At 42.8% G+C, this 13,563-nt stretch overlaps 1 protein-coding gene across 2 annotated transcripts in view; it reads right to left on the bottom strand.

Moving 5' to 3' along the window:
- Nucleotides 1-13,312, bottom strand: part of imp3 (IMP U3 small nucleolar ribonucleoprotein 3) — a 290,648-nt gene extending 277,336 nt beyond the window's left edge. For both annotated transcript variants that reach the window (XM_041208908.1, XM_041208909.1), the window contains exon 1: nucleotides 13,140-13,312. In XM_041208908.1, coding sequence (XP_041064842.1) covers nucleotides 13,140-13,276 — 137 coding nt within the window. In that variant the 5' untranslated portion in view covers nucleotides 13,277-13,312. The remainder of the gene's footprint in view (nucleotides 1-13,139) is intronic.
- Between the last annotated feature and the right edge of the window lie 251 nt (nucleotides 13,313-13,563).

The following is a 13,563-nucleotide window of genomic DNA, read 5'->3' as shown; positions in this document are numbered from 1 at the left end:
TGGTGAGCCATCGATCATTGTCTTGGGTCTCTCCATAGCTTGACAGATTATAAACACTGGGATGGAAACATAGAAAATAGGAGGAGTAGGTCATTCAGCTCTTTGAGCCCGCTCTGCCATTCAATATTATCATGGCTGATCCTCTTTCTCAACGCCATACCCCTGCTCTCTTTATGCCTTCAGTGTCTAGAAATCTATTTCCTTCTTAAATATATTTAGTGACTTGGCTTCCATAGCTTCCTGTGGTAGAGAATTCCACAGGTTCACCACCCTCTGAGTGAAAATTTCCTCCTTATCTCAGTCCTGAATGGCCAAACCCTGTATCCTGAGACTGTGACACCTTGTTCCGGAACCCCCGCCCCCCAAAGCCAGAGGAAACATCATCCCTTCATGCAGTCTGTCCAGCCCTGTCAGAATGTTACATGTTTCAATGAGATCCCCTCTCATCCTTCTAAATTCCAGTGAGTACAGACCTAGTTGACCCAATCTCTCCTCATATGATTCCTGCCATCCCAGGAATCAGTCTGGTGAACCTTTGCTGCACTCCCTGATGCAAAGTATATCCTTTCTTAGGTAAGGAGACCCAAATCTGCACACAGTACTCCAGGTGTGGTCTCATCAAAGCCCTGTACAGCTGCAATAAGACATCCTTGCTCCTGTACTCATTTCCTCTTGCTATGAAGGCCAACATACCAATTGCCTTCTCAACTGCTTGCTATACTTGCATGCTTGCTTCCAGTGATTGGTGGACAAGGACACTCAGGTCCATTTGTACATCAACATTTCCCAATCTATCACCATTTAAATAATACTCTGCCATTCTTTTTTTCCTACCAAAGTGGATAACTTCACACTCATCCATGTTATAATGCATGTGCCATGTATTTGCCCACTCACTTAATTGTTTAAATCACCTTGAAGCCTCTTAATATCCTCCTCAAAATTCACATTCCCACCAAGTTTTGTGACATCAACAAACTTGGAAATATTACATTTGGTTCCCTCATCCAAATCATTATATATATTGTGAATAGCTGGGGCCCCCAAGCACTGATCCCTATGGTTTCCCACTAGTCATCGCCTGCTATTCCGAAAAAGATCTATTTATTCTTACTCTCTGTTTGCTGTTGTTAACCAATTCTCAATCCGTTCCAATATATTACCATATATATTAATATAAAACATATCATGTCCACCCCCATCAAAGCTGTCCGGAGCAAACTAGATGCCTCAAAGTATTCTAGCTGTGATGCAATCTTTTACATCAATTCAGAAATTGGCAAGTGGATAATCCTCTATCCTATTCCTACTTTATACCAACAACCATGCCAACCACACCCTTGACTTTCGTCCAATAATATCTGCTTCTTTTCCAATTCCAGTGAACATTTGTCAACTTCCTGCAAATGATAGCGTTCCCTTACCATTCATGCAGTACAGAAGCTAAAAGATAAACAGTGAAAACGTTAAAACAAAAATAAAAATAAGGCTTCAAAGGGTCAAAAGTCTGACACAATGTAAATGTCAGAGATGAAAGAATGTCTTAGTCATAACTCAGGTTGCAAGCTAATAAACAACGTGCAGGTCAATCCTTAACAAATGGGTCTTCTGATTTTCTCGGTATTTCCACCCCCTTAACAAATTGTGAAATCAACTGCAAACATTTAGAGGGTTATTTGTTCCCTGTGCCACAGGAAGGAGATTGGCTCAGCCATGGCTTGCTAAACTTCACAACTAAGTTTTTCGAAGACATCGCAGTCACATAGACAAATTCTGAAATTATCCTGACAACTGAATACATTCAATCCAATCAGTGCTACTTGTGCTAAATTAGTAGGTTCAAATCCAAAACTAATTATGCCTAATTAAGATTTCGTAACTCAAATGGTACCCATTAACACTAATTTTACAAACCCCTAATAAAAAGTTAAGTAGCTTGGCCTAAATAGCCAAGTGGTTATGGTACTGGGCTTGTAACCCCAAGATCAAGAGTTCAAATCTCACAATGGCAAACTATGAAACAATGTAACTTCATCTGAATAGGAACAGATGGAAACGTGTTTAAAAAAAAAGTTAAGTAACTCAACACAAGAAGCTATGAGCTGCTCTTCCTGCCAAGATTAATGGCAGCCAATTCAGCACCCAGAGGTGGGTTTGCTGCTGGTATCCTCATACATGATTACTACTTCTTTCAAATCCATGTGGTTTGTCAGTATGAGGTCTGGGGAGGAACACTGCAGCACTCAAATACTGGCCTACTTTTCATTGTCACAAATGTAAAGACATCCCACCTGACATGCAATGGTTTAAAGAGCAAGTTAAATGGATCACACCAAAATCCTGCTAAACTGATTTGAGGTCTCCAACTTTCAAATTAAAATGGTGCCTCTCCAGTGATATTGGTCTGTCATGGGAGAATGGAATAAGAACCAATTTTTTTCCATTAACATCACTGACCCTAGCTCACTTATCATGGCAATATGATCACAGACAGCTTTTTTTTGGTAGGTTTATGATTTTGCCACCTGGTTGCCAGAGTTGGTTTCAGTAATATAATAGCGGGAAGCCAGTGCTCAGATGCCGCTCTCATGCAATACGAACTAACAAAGTAAAAGAAAAATACAGTGTTTGACTTCAAGATCAAATTCACTCTTGTCAGTAAATGACCTCCATTTGCATTTGTACTTAACTCTTTATACACAGGTAACAGCTGACAGTGAGCTTTGCATCCACAGATATGTAGTGCTACAGATTAATTTAGTATTTCTGGACTGTAAGTTAAACGACTGCTACTGCTCTCAGGAATATCTATGGAGTGCAATCTATCGTCAGTGCATCGATATCATGCCAAACACAGTTGACTGCATTTTACACACAGGGACTTTGTGTAAGTATTCAAGTTCCACTCCCTGGACACCTACTTTTTGGCAATGTAAATAGAATATGCTGGAAACACTCAATAACATCCGTGAGGTCAGAAATAAAGTGAACGTTTCAGGTCGTTGACTCTTCATCAGCCTCTCCACAGATGCTGCCAGACCTGTTGAGTTTTCCCATTATTTTCTGCTCTTCTCTGATTTCCATCATCTCCAGTATTTTGCTTTGAACTACTTTTTAGTGTTTGGAAATAGAGCACATTCCCACCCACTTTCTGGTACTTAAAAAAAACTAAAGGTTTTAAAAACATCAACTCTGTTTCTTTCTTTAAACATGTTTCCAGACCTGCTGAGTATTTTCAGCACTTTCTGTTTTTATTTCTGATTCCAGTGTCTGCAGTATTTTGCTTTTATTTTATAGCAGATTTTAAAGGTTTATTGGAGTTCCATGAGGCACATGGTCGGATTATGTTGCAACTCAAAACATACAAGGTAGCCTTTTGGCATCAGCACGGAGGAGAGTTACATCAGGACCCAACTCCCGAACAACAGTCACTTCTTGTTGATGCAAACAATTTTGATGGAGAATGGGCCACTATAAATACACCCTAAGTTTCACACTTGGAATGGTTCAAGAATTTCTGTCAGTAGCAAATTCACTCAATTATTGCATTTCCCGCAAACGTTTCCCTTCCATCTCTCCTGAAGATGCCGAGCCAGGCTGGGGAATGGGGAAAGACAATTCCAGCAACTTCATCCAGCTTGTCTTCCTTTACACACTGAGACAACAAGTGAGTTAGAGAACTATTTGACCAGTTAGGGAAACTAGCTTGGCCGACATTTGCAAATATGCACTTTGAGCAGGAGTCTCTGAGTCAAATATAGATCCTTGGCTAACTTATCCCTCACAAGTCTGGCAGTGGTGAAAACCACAACACTTTTGTCATCCAACTGAGCTTAGCTAATTCAAAACACCCAAGATTTTTTTTAAAAGCAGGACTAAAAACTGCAATAAAAGCACAACGCTGTAAATACACAGCACTCTCAACATCTGAGAGCGGAATTTTTTTGGGCACAGAAACTGTGCAAACAATTCTGATCAACCTGACATCTTTCTTTTCAGCTGCTGACAGACCTTCATTCTTCTGGCTCAGGAAACCTTTGTCAATCCTTTTACACATAATACTTGTGCCTGTCATATGAGGAAACTGTTCATTACTGGTGACATAAACAACCTAATTGGCATCATTTGTATTTAGGAAGGTGGCTGGCAAGAGTTTGTAGCTAAGTCATACACTTAAGTATACGAAATAAACAGATGGATTATATTAAATTATTGGGAAAATACTGAGAAGGATCAATTAGGGAAAAGGCCTGGGAGTCATGATTAACCAATCCCTCACACCAATGCCTGGCTGCTGATAAGAAAATAAACAAAATGTTCTGACCTTTAAGAATAGGAAAGTGCGTCATTGAAGGAAGTCATCCTGCCACTTTGTAGGGTTTTTGTCAAGGCTCTGTACAGCACTGACACACTCAATAACTGCATGATTAAGAATTAGAGAAAGAACTTGGATGCCTGGGAAAGGAAACAACTGAGGTGGAATATGATGGAGATATCTAAATTAATAGGACTGGCAGATGCAATGAGTTAGTCAAGATGAAATACAGGATAGCAGAACAAAGCAGCAAAAGCAGAAAGCAGAAAAGGGATAGATTCAGACTTGCCATAAGAAAGTAAATTACACTGGAGTTTGTGGAAGCAAGTAGCTTAGATCACTTCAAGGTTAAATTGGACAAGTGCTTTCAAGAAAAACATGCCACAGCCAGAGTACTGCGTGCAGTTCTGGAATCCGCATAACAGGATGTAATTGCACTATAGAGAGTGCAAAGTAGATTTACCAGGATGTTGCCTGGGTTGGAGAGTTTTAGTTATGAGGAGAGAGGGAGAGAGAGTGGATAGACTGGGGTTATTTTCTCTGGAGCAGAGGAGATGGGTGGGGGGGGGCATGATTGGGGTGTATAAAATTATGAGGGGCATAGGTAGGGTAGACAGGAAGTAACTTTTCCCCTTGGTGGAGGGATCAATAACCAGGGGGCATAGGTTTAAGGTAAGGGGCAGGAGCTTTACAGGGGATATGAGGAAAAGATTTTTCACCCAGAGGGTGGTGGGAATCTGGAACTCACTGCCTGAAATGATAGTAGAGGCAGAAACCCTCATAACATTTAAGAAGTATTTGGATGTGCACTTGCGATGCCATGGCATACAAGGCTGTGGGCCAAGTGCTGGAAAACGGGATTAGAATAGTTAGGTACTTATTTGACCGGCACAGGTTCGATGGGCCGAAAGGCCTTTTTCTGTGCTATAGACCTCTATGACTCGATGTCATTGCTTACAGGTAGTTGTACAGCAGGATTAAAGCTGGATGAATCCATGGTCTTTTCCAGCCTTGTGTTCTTATATGTTTCAGCATAGGTTAGGCATTCATCCAGGGCCTTTCCTCACTTGTGTGGTTTAGTACTATACCATACAGTGCAGTTAACCAGATGATGATCAACAGTATTTTTATACTCAATGCACGTTAAGTAAAACTATATCTGTAACATTGATTTTTCAGGACACTATCAAAAAAATTGCATTAATTTGAAGAATAAACTTACATTAATGCAGCACCTTCCACGGTCTCAAGACATCCCAAAGCACTTTACAGCCATTAAACATTTTTGAAGGGTCATTACCATCGTTATGTAGTCAAACATGGCAGTCAATAAGCAGCTAGCTTGCTCCCACAAACAGTAAGTGAGATAATTATTTAGTTAAGCCCCTATGTCCATTTTCCCTATATATTTATACATTGTTTAATATACTTTCAGGAGGATCTCCCTGGATTATCATCTTTCAATAATACAAGGCTCAAAATTATCTAATCTTTCTGCATCAATGAAACCTGTCAGGTCAGTCTGGCTGTTATTAATGCACCCTTTCTAATGGAAATATATAATTTAGTGTAGTGATCACAGCAGGATTTCACTATTATATTGTAAAGCCTGAGCATAACTTTTGCATATTTGATTGTGACTTTGATTGTTACTTGTCTGAAAATATTGCTTACATCATAGAATAATCTCTTGCTTTTGTTAAAATTTCTGATTGCTGTATTTGTTGCGTTTTCCTTCCTCCCTTCATTGTTTCTGAAGGTTTGTACAACCTGTCTTCTTGATTTACAAATGCCAAACAAGCAGTTATGTTTCAATATTGAAAGCAAAGTACTTTTACATCTAGGTCATTCCAAGTCTCCCTATATGTCAATTCCAGAATTTAATTTCTTCAGAAATTTGTCTATCCAATTGCACAACAAACCTAAATGCTTCTGCAAGTCTTTTCAATCACAGAAATGTTCAGTGCAGAAGGAGGCCATTTTTATGTCTGTACCGACATTTTCTCGAAAAATCCAAAACTTATGCCATAGCAACATTCTCCACCCTCAGGCCTATCTCTTGAGCAATTCCAACTATTTATCCAATTGTTCCCTCAAATGATTCAATCATCTCTGCCTCATGCACTCCATGGCAGAGCATTCCATTCCCCAACAACTGTATACAAAGACATTTCTCATAACCCCTCTCCTTGCTTAGTGACTAATTTAAATTGATAACTCTTTGTTACAAAACAGAGGAACTAACAGCAATCAGCCTCCTACTCAAACTTTGCCGTTCATATATTTTTTCTCTTCTCACAATTCCATTATATCTTGCTTCAATTTCTGCTTTAATTTGTGTGTAGCTGTTCTCCCCCTCATGTTTTTGTTAAGCGTGGAGCTGGCCTATGTCTTTTTATTCTAACACTATTTGCATTCTTCTGTCAACTTTCGCTTGGTATAAATACTCTCATCTCAAAGCCAAAATGTCATGGGTTTAAACATCCCTCCAATGACTGACACTTCTGCAATGCTGTCAGAGACATCATTTTTCATACAAAATGTTAAGCTAAGGTCCAATCTACCTTCTCTGATGGATGTAAAATATCTCCTTGTACAATTCAAAGAGCAGGAAATTTCTCCTTGTGTCCTGGTCATCATTTATCTCTCAGCCAACACCACCACCGAAAACTGTTTATTTAATAAATGATCTCTGCTGTTTGAGAGGCTGCTGCACATAACTTGCTTGCTGTATTTTTCTACAAGAATAATTGCACTTCAGGCAGCACACAATTGGCTGAGATGTGCTTTGGGATGTCTACAGCACTATATAAATGCAAGGTTTTTATTGCATTACAACTACATTCCCCCACTATGCTTTTATGTCATCCATTTTCTAATGAGAACAGCACAATGACTCCCACTCTATAATAAAAACAGAGAGAGAAATGACAGCTCAGGCTCTGATCCAAGATCACTGACCCGAAAAATGAACTCTTTTTCTCTCTCCAGAGATGCTGCCTGGCCTGTGGAGTATTTCCACCATTTTCTGTTTTCATTTCATATTTCTAGCAGCTGTAGTATTTGCTTTGGTATTAGAGCACCCTCTTTATAATTGGTATCGCTCCCTAAATGGACTACCCTCCCAGATTGTCTTGGAATCTCCAGGAATAACAGATACATTTCCCAGGCACTGCTGTGAACAACTTCTGTTTTTTTAAGTTCATGGGCTGTGGACAACACTGGCAGAACCAGCATTTATTCCCCATCCCCAATTTCCCTGCTGAAGGCCACCACGAGCCAACTTCTTGAACCACTGTAGTCTGTGTGGCATTGGTAATCCCACTGTGCTTCGCTGGAGAAGGAATGAAAGTTTAAGTTCGTGGATGGAGTGCCGATCAAATGGGCTGCTTCCATCTCGATGGTGCTGAGCTTCTTGAGTGCTGTTGGAACTACACTCATCTAGGTAAATGGAGAGTATCTCATCAGACTCGTGACATGTGCCTTGTAGAAGGCGAACAGGCTTTGGGGAGTCAGGAGGTGAGTTACATACTGCAGGAGTTCCAGCCTCTGACCTGCTCTGATAGCCATAGCATTTATATGGTTGGTCCAGTTAAGCTTCTGGTCAATGATGACCCCCATAAAGTTGATGCTGGGGGATTCAGTAATGGTAATGTCAAGCGAGGGTGGTTCAAATCTCTCTTGTTGGATTTGGTCATTGTCTGGCACTTTTGCGGCACAATTGTTACTTGCTCCCTATCTGCCTAAGCCTGAATATTGTCCAGGTCTTGCTGCATGCGGGCATTGACTCTTTCAGTATCTGAAGAGTTGCAAATACACTGTGTTCAGTATCAATCATCAGTGAACATCTGCATTTCTGATCTTATAATGGAGGGATTGTTATTGTTGAACCAACTGAAGATAATTGGGCCTAAGACACCACCCTGGGGAACTCGTGCAGTGATGTCATGGGGCTGAGATGATTGTCTTCCAACAACACAATCATCTCAGAGAGCAGGAGTGTGAGCCTCTGCAACTGTCCAACAGGTCTGATGTTCTCTCAGCTTGTTTGGGTGAGAGTGGGGGCTGTAGGCTGGATGAGCAAACTGCCCATGACACCGTGGTACAGGAAGCCATCCAAGTGGGGGAGCAAAAAGGAATGCAGTGGTGGTAGGGCACAGTATAGTAAAGCAGATTGACACTGTTCTCTGCAGCAAAGAACAAGAGTCCAGGCGGCTTTGGTGCCTGCCCGGTGCCAGGGTTCGGGACATCTGCTCTTGACTGGAGAGGAACTTGCAGTGGGGCATGGGGGAGGACCCAGCGGTCATGGTCCATGTTGGTAGCAATGACATAGGCAAGATGAGGAAGGAGGCTCTGCATCGTCAGTATGACAAGCTAGGCACCAAATTAAGAAGCAGAACCTCAAAAATAATAATTTCTGGATTATTATCTGAGCCATGTACAAATTGGCATATGACAAGTAAGATTAGAGAAATGAATGCATGGCTAAAAGGCTGAGAGAAGTGGGTTCTGGTTTGTGGGGCACAGACACCAGTATTGGGGAAAGTGGGATCTGTACCATTAGGACGGTCTACACCTGAACCTTGCTGAGGCTGGTGTCCTCATGAGCCGCCCAACTAGGGAAGTAAAGAGGGTTTTAAACTGAATAGTAGGGGCAAGGGGTCAAATTTGGGAAGATGTGGCAAACTAAAAAGAGGAGAGACAAAGCAAGAGAGACAAGAATTAATATGGGAAATGATGAATAGACTGTGACAGAAGGGGACAGAGTACATTTCTAAGAGTAAGTCAGCAGATAAGGCTAGAGACTACAAAAATAATAAAAGGACGAAACTAAAGGCTCTGTATCTAACCACATGTAGTATTCAAAACATAACAGATGAATTGATAGCGCAATTAGGAATAAAAAAGTACAATTTAATAGCCATTACATAGACGTGGCTACATGTGACATAGATTGGGACTTGAGTATTAATTGGGGGTGTGACATTTAGGAAGGATGGAAAGTTAGCAAAAGGTGGAGGGTGGCTCTGTTAATTAATGATGGTATTAGCACATTAGAGAGGGATGACCTAAGTTCAGGAAACCAGGATGTAGAAGCGGTTTGGGTTGAGTTGAGGAATGATAAAGGCAAGAAGTCACTTGTGAGAGTGGTGTACAGGCCTCCTAATTGTAACTACATGGTAGGACAGAGTATAAAAGAGATAATGGGAACTTGCCAGAAAGGTACAACAATAATCATGGGGGATTTTAATCTACATCTAGAATGGAAAAATCAGATGGGCATAGGTAGCATAGATAAAGAGTTCATAGATTGCACTTGGGATGGTTTCTTAGCACAGCATGTTCTGGAGTCAACCAGAGAGCAGGCTATACTAGACCTGGTATTGTGCAACAAGATAGGATTAATTGATAACCGCATAGTGAAGGCAACCCTAGTTAGCAGCGATCATAAGATGACTTAATTTTACATTCATTTTTTAGGGAGAAATGAGTGCATCCAAGACTAGTATTTTAAAATTAAATAAGGGCAATTATTAAGACATGAAAGCAGAGCGAGCTAAAGTGAACTGGCAAATGAGGTTAAAGGATGTGTCAACAGACATTCAGTGGCAGACATTTAAAGGAATATTTCAGAATACACAGAATATATACATTCCAATGAGAAAGAAAGATTCCAAGGGAAATCCATGGTTAACTAAAAAAGTTAAAGGCAGTATCAAACTTAAAGTAAAAGCATATAATTACGCGAAGGCGGGTGGCAGGTCAGAAGATTGGAAAAAGTATGAAAAACAGCAAAGAATGACAAAAAGATTAATAAGGAGGAAAAAATTAGAGCATAAGAGAAAGCTAGCTAGTAATATAAAGACAGATAATAAAAGTTTCTATAGATATTTAAATACGAGTTAACAAAGCGAGCGTTGGTCTTATAAAGAATGCAACTAGGGAATTGATAATGGAAAGTAGGGAGATGACGGATTAATTAACAGGCCCGTTGCTTCGGCCTTCACTAAAGAGGGCACAAGTGACATCCCAGAAACAGCTATAAATCAGGAAATGGAAAGGAGGGAGGAACTCGGGAAAATTACAACCACGAGGGAAGTGGTATCGAACAAATTGTTGGGTCTGCAGGGTGACAAATCCCCAGGTGCAGATGGACTTCACCCTAAGGTCTTGAAAGAAGTGGCTAGTGAGATAGTTGATGCACTGGTTTTAATCTTCCAACATTTCCTAGATTCGGGGAAAGTTCCATTAGATTGGAAAATAGCAAATATAACTCCTTCATTCAAAAAGTGAGAGAGACAGAAATCAGGAAACTATAGGCTAGTTAGCCCAACATTCGTCAAAGGGAAAATGTTAGGAGCTATTATTAAAGATATTATAGCAGGGTACTTCGAAAAATTCAAGGCAATCAGGCAGAGTCAACATGGTTTTGTAAAAGGGAAATCATGTTCAATTTATTGGAGTTTTTCATTGGAGTGCTGTGAATGAAGGGGAACCAGTGGATGTACTGTTCTTAGATTTCCAGAAGGCATCTGATAAAGTGCCACATCAAAGGTTATTGCAGAAAATAAAAGCTCATGGTGTAGGAGTTAATATATTGGCATGGATAGAAGATTGGTTAGCTAACAGGAAGCAGAGAGTTGGCGTAATTGGTTGGCAGGATGTGACGAGTGGTGTGCCACAGGAATCAGTGCTGGGGCCTCAACTTTTTACAATTTATATAAATGACTCGGATGAAGGAACCGAAGGGAAGATGGCTAAATTTGCTGACGACACAAAGAAAGTAGATTAGAAAGTAAATTGTGAAGAGGACATAAGGAGGCTACATGGTGACATAGATACTTTAAATGAGTGGGCAAAGATCTGGCAAATAGAGTATAATGTGGGCAAATGTGAAATTGTTCATTTTGGCAGGAAGAATAAAAAGGAAGCTTATTATCTAAATAGTGAGTGATTGTAGAGCTTTGAGGTTCAGAGGGATCTGGATGTCCTCGTGCATCAATCACAAAAGGGTTGTACGCAGATACAGCAGGTAATTAGGAAAGTTATCATCTATTGTTAGGAGAATTGATTACAAAAGTAGACAGGTTATGCTTCAGTTGTCCAGGGCATTGGTGAGACCACATCTGGAGTATTGTGTACAGTGCTGGTCTCCTTATTTAAAGAAAGATATAAATGTGTTAGAAGCAGTTCAGAGAAGGTTTACTAAGCTAATACCAGGAATGGGCAGGTTGTCTTATGAGAAAAGGCTGGACAGGTTAGGTTTGTATCTACTGGAATTTAGAAGGATAAGAGGCAACTTAATGGAAACCTTTAAGATCCTGAGGGGTCTTGACAGGGTGGATGTAGAGAAGACGTTTTCACTTGTGCGAGAATCTGGAGCTAAGGGTCACAGTTTAAAAATAAGGGGTCGCTCATTTAAGACGGAGATGAGGAGAACTATTTTCTCTGAGGGTAGAGTATCTTTGGGACTCTCTTCCTCAAAAGACAATGGAAGCAGAGTCTGAATATTTTGAAAGGCAGAGTGAGACAGATTCTTGATTAACAAGAGGTGAAAGGTTATCAGGGGTAGACAGGAATGTGGGGCTGAGGTTACATTCAGATCAGCCATGATCTTATTGAATGGCGGAGCAGGCTCGAAGGGTCAAGTGGCCTACTCCTGCTCCTGATTCTTGTGTTCTTTGTGCTAGGTATAACTCCAACCAGTGAAGACTATTCCCACTTTCTATTAACTTCAATTTTACTCAGAATCCGTGATCCCACTCAGTCAAATGCTGCCTCGATGTCAAAGGCACTCATTTTCACCTCACCTATGGAGTTCTGCTATTTTTGTCCAGATTTGGACCAAGGCTGTAATGATGTCTGGTGCTGAGCGGATGCAATGCCAGGGGGAAGACATTCTCCAGGAGAGACTTTCTCCTGCGGAGGGGGCTGGGGGGTTGCCAGGGCAGACTGTCTCCTGCAAAGGGGGCTGGGGGGTTGCCAGGGCAGACTGTCTCCTGCAAAGGGGGCTGGGGGGTTGCCAGGGCAGACTGTCTCCTGCAAAGGGGGCTGGGGGGTTTGCCAGGGCAGACTGTCTCCTGCAAAGGGGGCTGGGGGGGTTTGCCAGGGCAGACTGTCTCCTGCAAAGGGGGCTGGGGGGTTGCCAGGGCAGACTGTCTCCTGCAAAGGGGGCTGGGGGGTTGCCAAGGCAGACTGTCTCCTGCAAAGGGGGCTGGGGGGTTGCCAGGGCAGACTGTCGTGTGGGGGTGGTGGCAGTGGGTTGCCGGGGGGAGGCTGGTCTGCTGGAGGGGTTGCCGGGGGGAGGCTGGTCTCCTGGATGGGTTGCCAGGGGGGGGAGGCTGGTCTCCTGGATGGGTTGCCGGGGGGGGGGGGGGGGGGGGGAGGCTGGTCTCTTGGAGGGGTTGCCGGGGGGGGGGGGGGGGGGGAGGCTGGTCTCCTGGAGGGGTTGCCGGGGGGGAGGCTGGAGGAGTTGCCGGGGGGAGGCTGGTCTCCTGGAGGGGTTGCCGGGGGGGAGGCTGGAGGAGTTGCCGGGGGGAGGCTGGTCTCATGGAGGAGTTGCCGGGGGGAGGCTGGTCTCATGGAGGAGTTGCCGGGGGGAGGCTGGTCTCACGGAGGGGTTGCCGGGGGGAGGCTGGTCTCATGGAGGAGTTGCCGGGGGGAGGCTGGTCTCACAGAGGGGTTGCCGGGGGAGGCTGGTCTCCTGGCTCCAGGCGGGCGAGAGACCGTTGCCAAGGCCTGGCCAACATGGCGGCGCCCTCAGTTTCCCTCCCGCCTGCTACTGACCCGTCGCCGTGCGGCCGCCTGAGCCCAACTCACTCACTTGGTATAATCCTCTCTCTGCTGAATGCGGAACCGGCGCAGAACTTTAACCTCCTTCAGGTTATTATCCACCTCCCAGGAGATAAAGTCGACTTTCTTAAGCAGCTTCTGCTCGTGGAACTTCAGTTTACGCACCATGGTTACCGGGGTCCTCGGCGAGAGGCTGTGTTGTCTGCAGCACTGCCTGATTACAACACAAACTCCCAAAGGAGAGCTACTATAGGAGCCTGTGTACTCTGAGAGGGAGATAGAGAGCAGAGCTACTATAGGAGCCTGTATACTTTCATAGAGAGAGCAGAGCTACTATAGGAGCCTGTATACTTTCATAGAGAGAGCAGAGCTACTATAGGAGCCTGTATACTTTCATAGAGAGAGCAGAGCTACTATAGGAGCCTGTATACTTTCATAGAGAGAGCAGAGCTACT

This window comes from Carcharodon carcharias, chromosome 16, assembly GCF_017639515.1.
Source record: "Carcharodon carcharias isolate sCarCar2 chromosome 16, sCarCar2.pri, whole genome shotgun sequence".
Classification (NCBI taxonomy): Eukaryota; Metazoa; Chordata; class Chondrichthyes; order Lamniformes; family Lamnidae; genus Carcharodon; species Carcharodon carcharias.
This window is presented reverse-complemented; position numbering and strand designations above follow the sequence as displayed.